Consider the following 21,561-nt stretch of genomic DNA (forward strand, 5'->3'; position numbering starts at 1 on the left):
CAGCTCTTTCTATGAGTTGTCTTTGTTAGTCATGATAAATATTAAAAGTGACCGTTTCCAAGATGATATGCCCCTGATTCTATTTGAACTTTGTTGCAGTGTTTATTTGTTAACACTGTTCTCAATTATTTCACTTGATATAGAAAACACAAGTCTTCAAATACATCTGATGTCACTATTGCCTGTTATTGAATATAAAAAAGGCAAGGGTCTTGTGTAGTGGCATCACATACATTTTTTGGGGTTTGTTTCTGGGCTTTTTGAAACAAAGTTCCATTTTCTATGTCCACACGTTTGTCTAATAGCATCTTTTTCCACTACTATTTTGAAACTCTCCAAAAGAGAATAGTCAAAATTAAATAAAAGGCATGTCCAACTACGGTTCCCCTCAACCGATTAGAACATATCTGCTTGTCCATGTACTTTAGGCTGAGTAGCTCAAGGAGGATATAGTGTTATATTTAAATTTCAAAAAGCCAACACAGAAAACTACTATTCTTCTTCCTGTTTTGAAAAGATTGAAAACGTCTTGCGATTACATATTTTCATCGCGTGGGATAAAGATCCTGGTTGGAAAATTATTAGGACACAAACAACTTTGTCATCTATTTCCCCTTTAGGTCCTCATCACAAGTAGCCGGTTACTAGAGAGAGCAGAGGTAGGGATTTTTTGTTTCCAGCTGGTATGTCAGCACCAAGAAAATGGGGATTCAGTTAATCAACAGAATGGGGAATAACAGGTGGAAGAATAATGGATCTTTGCTTGGAATTTTCCCTTATAAGCTGAAAGAGAAACCCTTTTCTGCTGCCATTTACCATCTACTTTGAGCGAGGACAATATGTCCATCCAGGGACTGCAAAGGATCCCCTGAAACACCAGGGGACAGCTAAACAAGAAATTACAGAACGAGAAGGCTGAGAATGGTGAAGGAGTACAAACAGGCAGTAAAGGTAGACTTATGCTAGTATCTCCTTCCCCTCCACCTCTCATTGCTGAACATCTAAAGGATAAGCCAATGAGAGGAGTAAGGGGATTTCGAAAACTCATCTCCGCACAAGTCAATACTCAAGGCATTTACGCATCTCCAGTTTAAAAAAAATAAAATTTGTTGTATAGTTTTTTAGGTCGAGCGCGCAAGTGCTTTGACCTGCTGTAACTAATTTTGGCTTTTAACCACGTCCCCAGATGCTCATCAATTTCACTCATTCATGGGCTTGCCTTTCAAAGATCCTTTGTTATCATTGGTAAATGCTTTACGTTTGTCTCTCCTGAGGGAGGTTTTGTTACTGCCTTGCAGACTGCCCCTGTTACATGGATAATTGCACGGTTGCCGATATGGTTGACTGTGAGCAAACATATTTTTGCTTTTGTGTCTCTCCTTCATGCTCATGGCGCTTTGAATTGCCTCACTTATGTCAACTGTTTTACTTTTGATTTCAATTTATGTGGCAACAAAAGTCCTGTTAGGAATTTACTATGCTAATAGCTCTAACTTGAGCAAACGCGAAAACAATTGTATTGCAAATGCTTGCTATATTGTGGAGCCCATATGCTTAAGCCCGGGCCTTCTTCACTGCTGACTAAGTGCACGTCTAGCAATATGGTTTGCACTCATCGTTTGAAACATGCAGTGAGTGGCCTGGTGGTCACCAATCACCCGCAACCTAAAAAATGTCTCATGTAAATTGATAAAACTATACAATAGATCTAGTTCAAAAGGGAAGATCGCAATAGTTTTTTTCTGTTAGATTTAACTCTGAAACATGTATATTCAGTATTGACACTCCATCAGTTTTTCATTCTCTTAAAACGGTTTGTTTGCAGAACCATTCACTACTTTTTTTCAGTGGCGACATTTAAAAGCAATTGGTGCAATATTTAAAGAGTTTGATTATATAAATTAGAGCCGTGGACTAAAGTTCATCAGTCAATTTTGGAAAGTTGCACATCAAAATTATTGCTCCCCAAAAGTGATTTCCTACGCATTTTTGATTTGTAAGAGCCACAAGTTATATATTTCTGATTAGTTTTGTTTTTGTAATCGTTTACTAATTAATGATTTAAAAGAAACATTTTAGTCCACAATTATTTTTTAATTTGGTCCACATTTCTTTCCTACCTTTTCTTTTCCATTAGTCAAACTCTCGGACTCCATTTTCTTCAATGTCCTGAATGTGGGAAAAGGTTCAGATAGAAGTTAAGTCGTAATACCTGAGGCAAAATGCTTGGGCACTCTTGGGTTCTCTAACCTGTGAAGAGTGCATTTGAGCCACTTATCTAAATGTCTGCGGTTTGTAGTCATGAAGTTATAAGTATCTTCATCTATTGCTAGAATCATGACAACGTTTCAATTTAGCCTTGCAGTCAGATGCTGATGGCTATAGGAGTTGCTAAAGGTCCTCCACCCCAGTAGGCTTTTAACACCTGAAAGGGTCCAAAGGTTTAAAACAAATGTTTTAAACAGGGAAGAAAATAAAAAACACACACCAGAATGTTGGAGAAGAACGTCTATACAGGGGTCTCCAACGTTTTCTGCAATAAGAGTTACTTAAGATCAATGAAAGTTACCCGAGCTACAAATATTAGTGATGTAATATTTACTACATGAGACCATGAGACAACACTACATTAGTTGTAACAATATGCAGGACTACCCGCAGTGATCACCACAGCTCATCAGGCACAGTTGCCAGTAGTAATGCAGAAAACACAGTGTCATTGTGGAATGTTTCTACATAGGTAATACCTAATAGCCATGGTTGCAATGCCCCCGGAAACAAAATAATTATATTAGTAGTGAGTCTCCCCAAACATTACATGACTTTTCAATTAAACATCAGCTTTCAATATCTGTTGCAAATTCAACCATTTTTCTCCAAAATATCAGCTTATGATTTCTGAAAATACTGAGATTTTCATCTCCAATACATGCTTTTCAAGTTTGGTATACATATATTAATACAACCAAACAAAAGCTTATCATTTACTAGGCTGGGTTGTACACAGGACAGCTACCTATAGATAGCTGGAGAGTTCCCAGTAGCCCACGAGCTACTTGTTGGAGAAGTCTGGTCTATAACATCCATTATTCAGTTCCTGCCTTTAAATTATCTTCAGTAGAGCTCCCACCATTCTAATGTTATAATTTAGCCTTGTTGCCCTCCAGAGTTGGTTAACCTTGCCCTTAAAGGTCTTCTCCAGCGTTATAGAAGATGAAGGCCTATAACTGGAAAACGGGCCTTTAATAGCCCGTATAAGTCAATTAGAACATTCCATTGCAGGAAGGCAAAATGTTTAATTAAAAAAAAACTGAAAGTCTCAGGGGTTTTACAACCTCTCATGCCTCTGAAGTTTGAGGGCCTTTCACAGCCTCTGCTGAGTATTTAGATCGAAAAGTTACCAGCACTCCGAGGGAGGGCGCAGAAAGTGGGCAGCAGGCAGACCCATTAACCCTGGGTTCTGCCTAACCGTTTTTCTTAATTTGGCAAAGACGAGGGTGACAGCGGCTGGGCAGAATTACCCCTCCCTCCTTCTGGGGCTCCAGGTACAGTGAGAGAAACAGAAGAAGGAAGAAGGGGAGTTGCTGTTCTGTGGACTGCCAGATTTAAAATTCTCCCACCTGACTGACAGACCCTTAGAGCTGGCGTCCATCTTTGTTAATGACATAATCAATATCACCCCCGTACTGAGTTTTGTCTCCAAGTAAGCAGAGGATATTTTCAGTCCGAAACATCTACATTTCCTTTAATGCTGTGAGATAGACACGGAATGTAATCAAAGAACAAGTAACTAGTTACTGTAACGTGATTTGACCACAGTGCTTAAATCGTCCATGATATAGTACTAGCCAGCTGTTCTAATTCTAAGCATATTTTAACAACATCTATCATGGTGAAATGAACTCAGTGGCGATTGACGACTGGAAAGTAGCAAATAATAATCTATTGGTTATGTTTGTTTGTTGATGTTGGAACCAATCACAAAGGCACACGGGAATCGCTGTTTCTGGTTAGGGAGTGGTTCAGACACCATGTAGTCAGTCATTCCTTTGGCACAACGCACTCTGATAAATTTCCAGTTGACCTGTAGCAGATGGTTGCTGGTGGATCATGTGAGGTTTTAGACATTGCCCTGCGTTCTAATGCTAAGAAGCTTTAGTCTAGATCCAGCAGAAACCATTAGTCAATCGTCAGCTGGAATATTGCTCAGGGCTGCTGATCATAAGTATGAAAACAACTCTGTTATCAATGTTGTATCACCACCTCCCAATAATGTATCACTGCGTGCACCACATAATTATTGTATTTCATCCATGTAAATACGTATTTCCCTCAACTTACTATAGGGTACTTGTTGGGGCCTGTGTGAACCAAAATAATTAAGCAAATATGTTTATCTTTAACAGGGATACAAACGCTGTGAGGCAGTAATTGTTGTGGTATATTGGCCTGAAAAAGTGGAACCTCTTTATGTCAGCTGCTCAGAGACTGAATATCTGGTATAGTATAAACCTTCAATTCACTTGCAAAGGTTTACGGTTCATCCTTTTAATATTAGTGTGCACAGGACTTGTTCTGAAGAATCGAAACATTGATCACCCAGAGAATGTGGTGTGTGATTGACTGGTGCACGAAATGGGACGGGTGATCAACTCTTTTGACATTGACATCTTCCCAACAATTTATTTTTGATAACCTATCCGTTCTTCAGCGATCTATCGAATTGCAGATCATAAAACAAAAGACCAAATATCTCATCTACCAAAATATCCTTGCCTATCCTTGGAACGTGTTACATTATTCGGTCTAAAATACTGGAAGCAATCAAACTCACTTCCTTTTTAATTATTTCTTTTCTGTCCCTGCCAATATACCAACACTCATACTGCATGGAGGCAAGAGGAGGGTGACACCACTAGCTCGTGTAAATGTAGTTTCGGATGCTAAGATTTGCAGATCTAAAGCCAGTATTTGTGCATTAACTATGGGTGATTGGTATACCACACGTGGGAAATGAGTCACCAAAATGCCAGTGGTATTGAAAGTGACATCACATGTCCTTGACCTTAGTGCTGTCACTGGTAGTGACATCATATGGCCTTTGACCTTGAAATTGGCCCAGTGTTTATATTACATGACTATAACTCTGACGACATTGCTGCAGTTCCATAATAACTGCAGGCACAATATAGCAACACAACACAGTCACGTGCCTGTTCTGGATACCATCTGTATTCAAGTACTAACATGATCTGTTATACTAGCCCTGACTTGTCCCCAGTGAGCAGGTCCTCTTCTAAGAGGGTTCGAAAGTCCTGCCCCAGAGATTTTTTTTAAAAAATGGGGTCGATTGGTGCATTTTAAAGTGCAATTTTCACATAAATTTATTAAAAAGCGTTAGGTTGTGAAAGGACACTCCTTAAATATTCTAATCATTTCAAGGCGCGTCAAGCTGATAAAACTTAGCACACCCCAGGAGTTGACCCAATATTTTCAAAATGTGCTATGGGAACCCCCATATGCCAGAAAATGAACTCCATTGTGCCACAGCTAGCATTTTGTCATGGGTGCCTTTATAGTTCGAAAATTACATACAAAGCCACCGAGCCAGAAATTTACGATTACTATTATCAATCAACTTTTGTAGGAGATAACCTCAGTGTGTCAGGGCAGACATTTTGACATTGCCTCCTTCAATATGCCACAGTTTACCTCCCTCATGTCAATTATTACCTCTAATGTGCTAGTGCCAGCGCCAGCATTTTGTGTGGCCATGCCAAGCATTTCCTCAGGTATGCCTGTGTCAGTGTTCTACTGCTTTCGAAAGAACTGCCCCCAGGACCACTTGCTTCCAGGATGCCTATACCAGTGTTTAACCTTTAGGCCAAGAATCACCTCCAATCTGCCAGCATTATGTCACAGGTGCCTGTCATGCTAAAGATTGGCAGCACCATTATTTTGCCATGGGTTCCTCCATAAAACAATAATTACCTTTACCATGCCAGGGCAGGTGGCAGACATGTAAGCCTAATACCACATTCTCACTCACGCTCACTTACGTTCACTTTCTCAACACTCATTCTCATTATTCATTTTCACTAACATGAACTCACGCATTCATTGTCACTCACTCACTCTCTTTCACTGACTCTTAAATTGACTCCATAACTCTCAGTCATTGCCAGTTATTATTACTCACTCAGACTATTATGTTGTTATGCACTCACCTGATTCTAACTGCAGAGACGATGCTGGACCTCCAATCCCAGCTGGAGCATCTTAACGAAACAAGTAACAGCAATCTGGTTCCATCAACTGCCTCCAGAGGGGAAAAGGGGACGGGATGAAACAAGAAAAGATTGACTTGGTTCAATGGGGGGACTGATCTGCTGTCTAGCCCACTATCTATTAGGATCAGAACTTCCTGGACCTCATTATCCCTGTGCAGTTGTCAGGCACGAGAAACAAAAAGAAGCAATGTTACCCACAGTTCTCAACTGAAAATATTTTGGTGATTGCTTACATGATAATGTACAGTTACAGACTTCAGCATTAATACTGCATGAGAAATAGCAGGAATCATGCCAAGAATAAACTGGGATGTTGCAGCAGGCCGTGACACAAAATTCAGACTCTAACTTGGATACAACTTCAAGCTCGAGAAGATTCTACTAAAATACAAGATAGAACTTATCCAGAAACACAGTAGCTAATTTCAGTTCAGGTACAATAAAGTTCAGAGTGTTGCAATAAAAGAGTCCAGAGTGCTGGGCCTTAAGGGGCTAATAATCTATTAATGTCCAAAATCCAAAATGTGCTCATGCCTTCCTGAAAATCAGTCTTTGAATTATCTACTAAACTATGGGTTAGTGCTCACTAACCCGAGGGCAAAGTACTTAGCCTCGAGTAGCACTTTAACTGGAATCTGAAGATGTGAGACTGTGGTGCATGAATCTCAAGAGGAGGCGGAATAGCGATTCCCCAAGTGTAATGAAATGAGAATCAAAATTTCATTAAAGACACAGAGGCTAGCATTAAATATCTTTATTGCCACTCCAAGCAGTTGTCCTTGAAAGAACACACTAGAACATTCTGGAATAGTCCCAATAACCTTGCCAATTTCCTCAGTGTTATCCTTTCCTTTCATAACACATAAAGAACCTATTTCCTTATATTGTTCACCTTCCTTATAGGCAAACATAATGTAACATTCATTGTAGCTATTGTAAACCGTAGGAACTCTAACTCTGACGGAATTAAAACTGATTTCTCTACATTTATCAGGAAACCCAAGGTCTTCAGTAGACTCTGTTTCATTTGCAAATCCTTGAGGAGCTGATTCACATTCTGTGGCATAATTAAAATGTCATCTAGATGAGCAATCATTCTCATCCCTCTTTCTCTCAGATAAGAAAGCACTACCCTCATGACCTTGGTAAAACACCAAGGTTCAGAAGATATTCCAAATGTAAGATAATTAAACTGAAAGTACTGTCCTTCCCCATGAAATTGAAGAAAAAACTGACTGTCCTTGCTCATTGGGAAGGTAAAGTAAGCATCTTTGAGATATAGCTTCACCAACCAAGTGTTTTCTAGAAGCATGTCTCTCAAAAGATGGATAGCCTCCATCTTGAAATGCCTGTAAACATGTTCAAATTCCTTAAATTTATTATAGGCCTACATCCTTTTTCTTTCTTTTACACCAGAAAAGGCGTGCTCAGAAAGACAAAATCCTCTGACTATATTGATACTTTTGCTACTTTCTGTAATAGAGGCGAAAATTCTTTTTCCAATACCAGTTGTTGTTCCTTGTCCAAATATAGATTTCTGGGCGCCCTGCTTTGAAATGGATGTTCTAACAATTCCCTTTTGTACCCTTGAATTACTTCTAATACCCAAGGGTCTTGTGTAATTTTCTCCCGCTCTTTTTTTGCAAAATCTTAAACAACCATCATATCTTTTCTTGGAAAGAACCAGAAGTAATTGCTGTACTCATCAGGAAATCCTGACAATCCTTGTCCTCGAGGTCTGTTACCTCTACCTCATTGACCTCTACCCCTATGTTGGTAAAAATTTATATTTGCTCCTCCTTGGTAACGCCTTCCTTTTTGACCAAACTGGGACCTTTGGAATCCCCGGCCGGCAGAAAGTACTCTTCTGCTGAGCCTTCCAAAAACTCCTCCACTAAACAATTTCCTCATATTGAATTGGGCTTTGTCCATAGCTGTAAATGTTGGTACATATTTACCTATGTTCTTTACTAAGGTTTCTCCAAACAAACCTTTTGGATCACCATAAGACTCTTTGATAGCTAAATTAGTGAGCTTTGGATTGATTTTCATCAGTACTGATTTCTGTCTTTCTGCAGACAAAACCGTATTAGCGTTTCCCCAAAAAATCAGAGCCCTCTGACTCTATTCCCTCACTAATTCCAAAACTATAGGACTTTCATTCAAAAAGTATCTTCTGCCATATCAGGTATTCAAGGTAATGACCCAAGAACATCTAAAACTTTATCTTGAACCTGCTTAAGGGATCTTTTCAGCCCTTTCCTATTAACCCTGCCCATCCTAAATAAGAATGTAATTCATTCCGGATCCAAATTTGGAGCAAAACAAACCTTGCCTTCAATTACTGGCCTTGAACTTTCCACCCTCAAAATACTCCTCGCCTCCTTGTCCAAAGAGGTCCTAATCCATTTCTTAATAAAGTGAGAAACACTGTCCAATGGCCACCAGTCTGCATTCCATGGATGACAGATTTCAAAAGTTGAAAACATTTCTTCACCAAGAGGATTTTTTTACTGCATCCTGAAACGTAGAGGGACTCTCATCTACAACAAACAACTCATCACCATCCTCAACCTCATCCTGTAAATCAAAAACATATTCATCAAAATCCTCCTACTCTCTTTCCATAAAATCCTCTTTCATCAAGTCATCACTTTGTGACAGTATCTGTTTAGCGCTGGCCAGGACTACTCTTCTATTTGTGCCGCCACGGACACCCTTTTTCAATATTGTGCAACGAAGGACACCTTTCAACACTTTGGTGCTTTGACTGAGCCCTTCAACTCCTCATTCAAGTGCTTAATCTTCATTTTCTTTTTACCTCGTTTTTACATTTTTCTGTGTCATCCTCTAACAGAGACCCAAACTCATTATCAGAACTGCCTCTTTTCTTATTTTGGATCATTCTCTTCTCAGTTATCTCTTGTATGCAACCTTTTAATCCACTTTGAATCAATATTTTGATAATTTCTTTGCTTATCTTACACTCTGGTATTTCTACTGTCTCAGCCTCTGAACTGGACATTTTCCAAATTACCCCTACTTAACTCCTAAACATTTCTCTAAAGTGAACTGCTCCAAACCGATCATACAAGGAAGTTCCGGCCAAAACAAATACTCCTTCATGCGCTACAAACGCTGCCACCTTCCGATAATAACAGAAATAACTGTCCTGGGAATCCCACTATCTGTTCTCATACATCTTGTATTGTGCTCAGTGCTAATTATTCCAAAAGACAATGGCCCCCAAATCTCACGTGGCTAGAGAATGATCGTTCCCAACAATCTTTCTCTAATTCGCATAACTTGTAAGTGTGTACTCGCATCGGAACAATTCCAATGCATTTCACACAGCGCGCTGTGTATGAATGCACACGACCAGCACAAGCCCTGCAACCGGCACGTGATGCAATGGTCAGGTAAGATTATTAAATATTTACTGAAATGCCGTTAAGCTGCATGCCAATTCCAAATATATACATCGTCGCAAAAAAATAATAGTCAGACACCATAGAAATGTCTGACTAAGAAATCTGAAAATAACCGTTTGTCAAAATACTGATATCAAACAAAAGTGCAACCTACATCGCTTTAGAGAACCCTTCATTTCCCAAAATTGTAAACTTAAATAAAGCATTTTGTAATAAACATATAAGCAAGACATAAGGAACTGGTACTTATCTGTTCAGGAGCAACAATTAAAAGAGGAAGAGGATTATGTTCAATTACTTTTTATATATTGAAGATTCAATTCCGGAATGTTCCAATGAGTTCTGTATAGGACTACTGCTTGGAGTGGCATTAAAGGATGTTTAATGATAGCCTCCGGTCTTGTAATGAAATCGTAGATCACGAATGAAGACACTAGAAACAATGCAGAAGCCAGGATCACGAAATTATCAGGAAGGCTTGGAAGACTAGTGCACTGGAAGTTCCGAGTGACTCAGAAGGTGAGTGCAGTCAGTGCTTGTGCAGGGCTGGAACGAAACCACACACCAATGCAAGCTCAGACGGGATATTTATGTTGGAAACCAAAATTATTCTAAATGGCACGTGCCCCATGTGGAAGCATGGAATGTTTCAATAAACCTTGGGAACATCACATGTTACATGAAACAAATAAAATAGTCCTAACAAGTGGCAGGTGCAAACGGCAGTTGGAAACAATTAACACGTTTAATGGAACCCCAAGTGCACAATGGTACATTTTAGTGGGTCAGACTGGATAGCATAACTTGTCCAAAAGACATGTGAGAAAGCTGCAGGTACAAAAACATACTAAACTTGCTTAGCAACAGAACAGGAGGTTCAACGGTTCAAGCTTACTGTGAGGGGAGCCATGTAATGCTCGAGACAGGAAGGTGCCACAAGGCAAGGATGACAAGTACTGTTCGGGACAGGGAGGTGCCACAAGGGAAGGATAACATGAGCCAGGGGAATAAAACCCACAGCACATAGGGCACAACATGGAGTTGAGAGACATACCCTCAATCTCTCAAATTAACTTACTCCTACTCAGTCACACTTTGTCACTCACACTCATTGCACGCACTCTAACTTTTTTCTCACTCATTGTCACTCTGACTCATTCTCAGTCACAGTGACTCTCATACTCCTTCACACTCATTCATTCTAACTCACTCACTTGCAGTCACTCTTACTCTTATCCAATTCAAAGAACTCTGATTCACTCATATTCACATACTGACACTCAATCTCACACATTGTCCCTCACTACCTGTTACTGAATCTCACTCACTTTCGGTCATACACATGCTTACACATACATACACAGGCTTTTTCACATAAACACACTCACCCACAAGCATGCACACACCAGATATTTGAAAGCATGTTTTACTTACCTTAGCTCAAAGGAAAACTACCATTCCAGCTAATTGTACTCAATTTCTTATTACATTACTAGCAAATAATATGATATATAATATTTCCAATGTACTACGAACATTTGGCAGGAAACAAGGAGAATGGAGCCCCAAAATGGCACCCTTCATGACAAGCTGCCTCTGTGTTCTCACACTGATTTTGTCATCTTAGTGGCAGTACCAGGGATCACAAAGGCCAGCCAGGGGGGTCACAGCTATGTCCCCTGGTGACCTCTAAATGACATAGAATAGAGAAAAAAGGCAGCCCTGGGATTATTTTTTATATTTTTTGTATTTCTTTCAAAGGTGAAAAGGCTTGACCTTAAATCTGTTCTCCTGAGAATATATCACCAACTATCTCAATTTTTGACCCTGTTTGTACTCACAACTTTCACTTCCCCTACAAAAGAGTACATCAAAATTAATCTAAATAAATTAGCAAAGACATTTAATGATAATGGCCCAATTAAATTCCCAACATGTAATCCAGCCTAGGAATGCAAGTAAAATGATGTAGTGTGAAGTATCCATGTAATTCTCATACATATACATTACTTTATGTAATTATTCAATGCAACAATAATAATCTTACAGATAAGTTCTAAGGCATGTGTACACATGTGTAGACGTGTAATCCACTGTTTCTGAAAAGTGTGGCAAGATCTGTTATATTTCTATATTTAGTTAACCTCTTCATTCTCAGTTTAAAACTTTTTAGAACGTTGGAATATTGGGAGCTCCATTGAAGACTATTAAGTGGATTTGGTGCTAATCCACTTAATTACTTACCACTAACCGTGTTTCATACTTTATTTCGGGCAAAGCCCATACAACTTATTACATAAAAACATCATATAAACATTTATATATTAAAATTATATTTACAAGGATTAATTTATCATGTTAAAATCAATATACACAACCATAAAAAGAGTCCATCCAAATGCTTCCACAAAACATTGCATAACAACAGCACTAGAGTAATAATTCTGCTCTTTTCCTTTCTCTCCATACTGCCTGGAGATAGCAGCCAAGAGTCAGTGCTATATTGGCACTACATTCTGAATCAGGATGCAATATGTTTTTTTAAGCTGCTTAACAAAATACATAGTGGCCTAAGCCATTGCCATCTAGGTTTTGCATATGCGGGACAGAAAAATAACATATGTTCTTTATTTTCAACACTATAACCACAAACTAGATATTTAATTACATTTGGTTGTTTACAGTTCTATTTCTAAACAAAGGCATTGACCAACAATGTTCTCACCCTCATTTTGATTAGCAATGTTCGTGCAAGCGGCAGCATATACACATCCATATAATTTTCAAATTTAGGCCAGGGTTCGAAGGTCAAGAATTTTCTACCAGGACTCCCGATTTACCAAAGGTTTAGCATTCTTGTTAATTAAGGATAGATTACTCCAGTAATAGAGCAAACCTATATGTCCCATATATTGTTTGATGAATTGGAGCCAAGGAATTATTGAACTTCTTCTGTGGGCCAAACTTCAAATACAATTATCCTATAAGGGCCCAGTTCCGGTATAGACCATAACCTTATCCACTAAAGCAAAACCTTCAGTCTCGCCGCATCCCCAATCCTATACAGTCCAGTATCAGCAAATAGTGGGACAGATGGGGTAATATTTGGAGGTTTGAAATAAATATTTAGTAAAGTTATTCTCTTCAGCTGTCAAACCTTACAAATTCCCCATTCCCCTTAATTTTGCACCATACAAAGAGGCAGATTGGACCATAGCCCTATACATTTCAATAGCAAGGGAAGCTGTTTTAGAGGTAGTCACATTATAGCATTTAGCCAACGAGGAAGCACTATGCAAAAGTGTGAGTTCTGATATCATTATATGTGACTTCCAATTCATAGTTTTATCCACCCTTACCACCCAGTTAGTCAGAATTGTCGACCAATTGCAATCTTTCTCCTTTCATGTAGAACCCTCCCCTAAAGGATTTATGTGGTTTCAAAACCATTATCTTTGTTTAGTAGAATTATCTTCCAAACCACAGATGTCACAATAATGTGCAGAACTATGTAAGAGATTTTGCAAACCACAGGGAATTCAAGAAATTAGCACTGTATCATCTGTAAAAAGAAGGCCTGGAACAAGCAGCCCCCCAATTTTGGGACAATCATGCACACTAGTTAATAAATTATCAACCACATCATTAATATACAGAGAGAACAGAGCTGGAGCAAGTACACGCCCCTGTCAAGCTCCACGCCCTATAGGTATAGATATGGGTAAGTTCACCCCTTGCTCCTCATCTAGATCTGACATAATTCCCTTCATGCATCCTAATTTCCAAGGTTTGCCACATATCCCTCCTTAGTACAAGATCGAATGTAGCCCTATGATCTACAAAGGCCATATAAAGGTGGTCTGATGATAGCCCTATATATTTCCACATTATAAGATTTAAACAAAGAATTTGGTCAATTGTGCTAATTTTAGAGCGGAAACCCACCTGGAGCGGTGACAGAACCTTACCCTCTTCTAGCCAATCTTGTAAGAGATCCAAAATTTGCAGACAGAAAACTTCCTGTAGATTATCTGTAAAACTAATTGGCCTATAATTATTGGGAATTGTTCTGTCCCCTTTTTTATAGATTGGAATTATTTACCGCACAAAGCCATGAAGCTGGAATGGCACCACTTCCCAATTTAGAATTGCATTTATAGACGGGGCCCTGGTCTCAGGTTCTGTCTGTTAGGGGTTGCCAGGGATATTGTCTGGGTGAGGAGCTTTGCCAGGATAGGGAGAATATGTCGCCTTATACATATCCTCAATTGAGAAGAAAAAGGAAGGTACAGTTCCTACTCTCTCTTGCTCTCTTGTAATTACTCTCAATTCATCCAGATTAGGATTAGGGGGAGCCATATACATTTTAGAAAAGTGTTCCACCCACTGTTGTGGCTTCACTGCACATTCAATTAGACTAGAAGTTACTAAATCACCATGCGCAAAGACCTGCCAGAAATATTAATGATCTCTCTTCTTCATAGCACCAAACAAGGCCAACCAATTGGTATCTATCCATTCTTGCTTTTTATTCTTTATCAGCTTTTAATAGTCTACACAACATTGTTTGATCTGTCCATGATTACCTTGCCCAATGCCATTGATTAGTTGAGCTTTAGCTTTACGGCATTCACCCCAGTACCACGATGGAAACTGATATGATATTCTTTCCAGGGTAAAAGACATTTGTTTTGTGCAGGGTTGATATAGTGCCAAGAACAATTCATTGTGTAGCTCATCCATTAAGGTCGTGCTTATTGCTTGGTTACGAAAAGGTCCCAAAATACAATTGAATGCACTATATATTTGTGTTAGTGTAGAAACACAAGGACTCATTTTATCCCATGTAATTGCTTTCCTATTATTGGAGAGAGAAAGAGGAACCTCAGAAGAAGCAACTGTATCAATTCCTGAACTGAATGGGTTTTTCCTAAGGGTCAGCTTTAATGCATTATGATCACTATCATTCCTGCAGATTGTCTCAAAGCCCATGGCCAAATGCCACAAATCAATATGTAAAATTATTTCGGCTTTACGATTTTCACTGCTTACTCGTTTAAATGTAGGAGCTAAGTGAGTGTCTGAGGCAAATCTACCATTACAGGCAGGGAAACCATATGCCAAGGTAAGGGATAACAGCTGGAACGCAGATGCTGGCCAGTTTCTAAATGGACTAGCTTCAACCTTTGGTATGCCCCTTATTTCATCTTCCCCTTCCGTAATAATCGATAAACCATACAATGGCTCAAATGTGGCATTAAAATTGCCTGCCAAAATAATAAAACACTTGCTACGGCACTCAGAAAGGCACTGGGTTACCACTTTCAAAGTTAATGATTCATTACTCCTTGGTATAGGTCAATTATGTATATTAAATATGTATCGATTATTCCTTTTCACCCCCTTAATGCAGAGGCCAAGAATATCATTGCAGTCTATTTTAAGCTGTTTTATAGTAATGTTTGGCATGTTTTTCACCCAAATCAATAGACCTCCTGGCGGTGGTCTGTGTTAGATGGTACAGCTTCCAAACTCTAATTAAAATACCCCTGCATAAACATCTCATTTAATAGCCATGTTTCTTTCAGTAGGATTCTATCATAATGCTCAGGAAAGGCGACCAAGGCAGTGTCTATTGCTTTACCTCGTAAGTCTGCTTGATTCCATGAGAGGAAGGAATAGGAATTCTCGCTAGTTACATTAGGTAATAAGCCATAAATTACATCAGTATCCTGGCTCTGGATACCATAGTCAACCTTCCCTCCATCAGCTCCAGCAATGCTGATGTGTGCTAATACTTAATCAGGGCCTATTACAGACCAATTATAATTAATAGGATAGGCTAGTTCTTTTTCTTTACTCATACCCCTATTTACTACCTAGGGGCTTTTACTCAGAGCTGCACGTCTGGGATAGTCATGTTTGGCGAACAAAGGTTCCCTACTTCCAGCACTATCTAGGACATTAATTGAATAGGCGGGCAGTCATTTGACATTATGCAAGGGGGACCTAACTGTTTGCCCTCCTACAGCAATGGATCTATGGCCTACCTCCAGAGACTCGACTCGCCCTTGTTTGCTCTGACCCTTGAGGGCAAGGGTTGAGGGGAAGCTAGGCAATAGCTCCTATCCATATAATTAGGGAGCTGACTTATAAAGCCTCTATAGCCAGTAATCCACCCACCAACGCAGTTTCCCTCAGCTGCAGCTCTGTGACACCATTAACATCCCCCGGGAGATGGAATCGCTGGACACCTACAATATCCGAGTACACAACTGAGAGACACTGCCTATGCATTCTAAACCAATGTATAACTTTGTTTAGCAGAAAATCCAGAGATTCCTTAAAATCATTAGCAGCCTGTGGCACATTATTCATATAAAATGAACAGCATTCTAACCTCTGGCTGCCTATAGACCCTCTATTGCCTAGTGATACAAGAATCTGTGATTTTCCTCGACTGCACAAGAAGCATCTTTATAACTACCAGGAAAAGGTACCAGGCCAGGGCTTCCCGCATGCCCAGATACAACCGGTGGCTCCAAATTCTCATTTACCCTTTTAGCTAGTACAATTGGAGCCACAACCCCATACCGTGTCCTTGCATGACAAATTCGAGGAGTGATAACAGATTTTGTCACATAATTGATGGTACATGTGTGAGCCTCCACTGCTCGATATTTAGTTAGGAACCTCAGGGTCATCTCCTTTGGGTGTACAGAGTAAGTTTCTTCACCCCCTACAATGCTGACTAGCACTCTGTAATATATTTGTAACTTTTTGAAGTTCAACCGTCAGGCCTCTATTTATTTCATGGAGATATTAACAAATCAATACCAAAAAAAATATTTATATTGTAAGTCAATTTTGTGATATCACTAGAAAGGTTCATATATATTTTTTTATTATATTTATTGGTATTGACACCCTTTAGCAAAGAAATACAGATACAGACATCATAGAGATACAAGAATATAAGATGTCCCTAAACGAAGCGGTGATACCTATATATCAAGAATTAAAGTCTATATAATCCTTGTGGTCAAAACTAAGTTGGAATTTAGAACAAATGGCCACCAACACATGTTTCGTCTTAATGAAATACTTCTTCAGGGCTCCAAACTTCCGTTCTCAATAATGTCACCAATTATTATTATATGCAGGTAGGATCAGCATTACAGTGGAATGCTCTGAAATCCTCAAAGCATTTGATGTAACCAAAAAGTGTAGGATCATCTATCCATAAATGATTCTGTCCTTGTAACGCAAGGTATCCATAATATTCATATAATTCAAACTGCAAGAAAGAACACAACAAGACCCCTTGATTAGGGTTTGTATACCTCCGTGGTGTTAATCACAGCAACATAAGATGCCGTACAGTCACACACCAAATAGAGTCGGCTTATTTGTTTAGGGACATATTATATAATTTTGTATCTCTATGATGTCGATATCTTTATTTGTTTGATAAAATGTGTCAATAACAATAAATATAATATTTTCTTTGTATATAAATCGTTCCAGTGATATCACAAAATTGACTTACAATATAAATATTGTTTTCGTATTGATTTAAATTATTTAGTTGGGTGCTCCGGATTTGTTAATATCGCAGTGTATGTAGATGTGCTTTCATGGCATCTCTTGCAATCATACCTTTGCAGGAGGGGTACTGTCTGTTGTAGGGCACAAGTGTTTCTGACTTTAATCACCATTAGTGTGTGGGTTTGTGCATAGGATATAATTCCATTGATGCATTTTTGTAATAGTCTCTATTTATGTCATATAGATCAGACACCATTTGATTTGTCTTGTGTAGGGAAGTCTCCAAGTTACATATCCCCTTTCTTAAACTATCAATGATTAGAAGACTGTTCTCTGAGCATTTATTAGGGGCCGGTACCTCTAATCATGGCTGCGAAGAACAATCGCCCTCCAGATTCAATAACGGGGCAAGGTGATTATTACACAATACAGCTGGTTCATACATTGTTTCATTGCCTACTGAACCCACTACACCCACAACATTTTTCTGAAGTGCTTGGTTACTACTAGACAGGTACTGGCTTAGCGAATCACTTACTAACTCTATTGCTGTAGCGTTAGTAGTGAGCTGAGTTAGTGACAGGGCGCACCACTAGTTGACGGCTTCTTACTCAGTATTTGCATTGTCTTGGCTTTTCTAAAATCACCCTCCTTTGCTACTACTCTCTCCCCCTCCTTGTTTAACATTTCCTCCACTTCTTCGATGAGATTGTCAATATCTACAAGTGTACAGTTTTCCGCTGCATTTTTCTTGGCCAGCTTTACCTTAGAGTTTGATGTACTTAGAGGCTTAGATGCTTTCCTCTTCCCCATTAAAGCCCAAAGGGAAGCTTACATACAGCTAAAAGTATGGCAAGATGGTGCAATGTTACTCTCTCAGTTCAATAGACAGTCACATATCAATTCCTTCAGTTTTTGATCCAGGGGACTCTGGTTAGCTATTTTTCCTCCCCTATAACAAGCAGGGAGTCCCTTCTTGAAACAGTTGAAGCCAGGCAATGTCCTTTTTGTGGTGAAGCCCAAGTGTGCAGCTGGTGCATTCCTTCAGAGTGCAGTGTCCAGGTGCAGGTCAGGGGTCCAGCAGGACAGTTCTGAGGTGTGTGTTCAGCTCTGCCACATTTAAATGTGTTCCTGGGGTGAAAAGCAGGGGTGGGAGGAGGCAACTGTGCAATCACAGGCATGCCACTATCCTCTTGGATGGCCACTTCCTCAGAAGTGTGGCAAAAATCAATCCCAGGGAGCAACCATTCTTAAAAATCCCAAATGGCAGAAACTAAATTTTGGAGGTTAGGTGTGGCTGAGCCCACCTACTGGTGTGGCTAGAAATCTTTTACACACCCCTCTCCTGCCCTCTCCTAATCTAGTCAAGAGGCCACCTGGTTGTCTGGGTTTGCAGGAAATGGGGGAGGGTAGGGCGGGATCCTGAGCTGCTGCAAATGTCCTTCCCTCCTTTGAAGACCATTTTGGCTTCTCTCCCCCATCCTGTTTCAGCATCTGCTGAGGCAGATCTCCTCCTCCAGAAACTTCCTTTGTGTTCAGCCCCAGCCACTTCACACCTCATCAAGGCAGCCTGGCCAGGCTGCCAGAGGCTGGCCAATCAGAGAAAGACACTACAGAGCAGAAACTGGTAACCTTTAGCAAGAGTTCTAAAACTGTTTCCCTCAACTAGATATACTACACCCAACAATGACTACTGGTTACAGTTATTATAACAATCAGTTTGAGACCAAACATACTATATCTAGCGCCTTTGGAGACTTTATTAAACTAAAGTCTCCCCATTTTATCATATGGAGCCTATTCACTACAATGAGGAAAAAAGTAAATCTGGCTATTTGTCCTCATCAGGGCTTATACAACATAAAGACTCTGCTTATAGTTACACTGCACCCAACCCTGGGGGCACCTAGGGCACACCTTAGGTGGTGACATATGTAAAAACAAGGTAGTTCAAGACTTTGGAAGTACTTTTAACTCCATAGTCGAATTTGCATGTAACTTTAGTGTAAAAGCAGCCAGCAAGGCAGGTCTGCCTTTAAAATGACCCTGGGCACCTCAGCAGTGCACCTATGGGTACACAACCTATGGTGGGGTCCTTAAACCCCCATGCCCTACCTTAGACTAAGGGAATACAGGTGGGTTGACATATCCAATTAGCCTGATTTGAATACTCATTCTACACAGAGCACAGGCCCTAAGACTGGTTACCAGTACCAAGGGCACCATCAGAGTCAGGAAAACACCAGCGAAAAGTGAAAAATGGGGACAAAAAGTTAGGGGGCTTCTGCAATCAGCCCAGTTTTCTCACATCATTAATCCAACCATCCCTGCACACGGCTTCGGCCATGCACGGCGAGAGTTGACTGCACGGCCAGGCCTGCGGCCAAGCCCTGCAGCCTAACCGGTAAAAGTTCACAACCCTGAGCCACACATAGCTTGTTGCCCTGCAAAGTGAGGGTTGCCCACAGGGTCTGGCCTGTTGCCAGGCCCTGTGTACTACCATCTTTTAAGCACCCAACTCTGCACCATGTGAGAGGGTGCATAAGTGTCTGAGTGGGTCTCTGACTGGGTGTGTCAGTGTCTGAGTGGATGAGTGAATGGGTGTTTGAGGCTCTGAGTCGGTTTGTGAGTGGATGACTGTGTGCCTGACTGGATCTGTGTCTGGATGCATGAGTCTCTGAGTGCATGATTGAGTGGGTGTTTGAGTCTCTGAGTGGGTGAGTGCGTGGGTGCGTATGTGTCTGAGTGTGTCTGTGAGTCAGTGCATACGTTTTGGAGAGTATCTGTGAGTGGGTGTGTGGATCTCTGACTGGCTCTCTGAGTCAGTACATGACTACCTGTGTGGGTCTGAGTTTCTGAGTGGGCTTGTGAGTGTCTGACTGGGTCTGTTACTGGGTGTATGAATCTGAGTGTGTCTATGAGTGGATTTATGAGTCTCTGACTGGGTCTGTAAGTGAGTGTGTGAGTCTCTGAGTGGGTGTGTGAGTGGGTGTAGGAGTATGAGTGGGTCTCTAAGTGAATGCGTCAGTGTCTGTGTCAGTCTTTAAGTGGGTGCATGACTGTCTGAGTGGGTCTCCGACTGGCTGTATCAGTGTCTTAGTAGGTGAGTGAATGCCTGCTAAGGTCTGTGAGCGGATGCATAACGCCCTCAGTGGGTCTGTGAGTATGTGCATGAGTGACTCTGTGAGTTGGAGTGAGTGTCTGAGTGGGCGTGTGACTCAGTCTGTGTGGGACTGTGAGTGGGTGCATGAGTGTCTGAATGGGTGTGTGAGTGGGTCTGTAAGTGGATGTGTGCGTGTCTGAGTGGGTCTGTGAATGGGTGTGTGAGAGCCTGAGTGGGTCTGTGAGTGAGTGCATTAGTTACTGAGTGTGCAAATTGTTTTTTGTTTTTTCGCCGATATTCGTGAATGTGTGGCAACGTTACATGAGAATATCACATGTGGGAAAAAAAACAGGTTTTGTGATTTTTTTTATACATAAGGGGTCTGTCATACACCCTTATCTTTCGCCATGGGGTAAGGGTACCTCTACCCTGACCTCTTATACCACTTTTCATGTTTATTTTCAGCTCAGGGGACCATGTCCTCTTACTAAAAATGGTGGCTACAACTTTCTGCTTAGGTTGCAGCCAGCCAATCATGGCATTCTTGTTGGTGTGTAATTGCAATTCCTCATGAAGTATTTGTGCACCAAGATCTACAATTCTGGATTTCCTTTAATATCTCGAAAACTACTGAACAGATTTACCCCATATAACAAAAATCATGCTTTTTGGACTAATTTGATGTTATTCCTTGCAGAGGCTGTAGTTGTGTTCAAAAACACAATGGGATTTAACATGGGAAATGCACTTTTTTTGCCACCCCCTTTTTCTCTGCCCCCGCTTGACGGATCACCCCCAACTTTCCATGCACAAAGGACCTCGACAATCCAATGACCCCAACGGCAACACCACTGCACACCTCCTCTGCAGTTTTAGAAGCCTTTGACAGACCCAGGTTGTCCACGACCCTACGCACACTGCATCAGCCCTAGCCACACATATCAAAGCCAGTGGCAACAACACCAAGGACCTTTTTAATATTGTTAAATAATTCTCAACCCTGGCTGCTAGCAAAAACAACATCATAGCCTCACAGGACTTGTGCATCAACCTCGTCAACTTATTTCTTAACAAGATTTTAACTATGTACAGAACCTTCAATCCCCAACTTACACCTATTGACTGGATCAACAGATACGCCACCACCACAACCATCAGTAACCACAGACTGACCTCCTGGAACCTGTTC

General features: G+C 40.5%; 1 protein-coding gene across 1 annotated transcript in view; it reads left to right on the forward strand.

Moving 5' to 3' along the window:
* Positions 1-21,561, forward strand: part of LOC138265422 (uncharacterized) — a 236,571-nt gene that overhangs the window by 174,504 nt on the left and 40,506 nt on the right. The window contains exon 18 of the mRNA XM_069213119.1: positions 4,407-4,499. Coding sequence (XP_069069220.1) covers positions 4,407-4,499 — 93 coding nt within the window. The remainder of the gene's footprint in view (positions 1-4,406; positions 4,500-21,561) is intronic.

Source organism: Pleurodeles waltl, chromosome 11 (genome assembly GCF_031143425.1).
Source record: "Pleurodeles waltl isolate 20211129_DDA chromosome 11, aPleWal1.hap1.20221129, whole genome shotgun sequence".
In the NCBI taxonomy this organism is placed as follows: Eukaryota; Metazoa; Chordata; class Amphibia; order Caudata; family Salamandridae; genus Pleurodeles; species Pleurodeles waltl.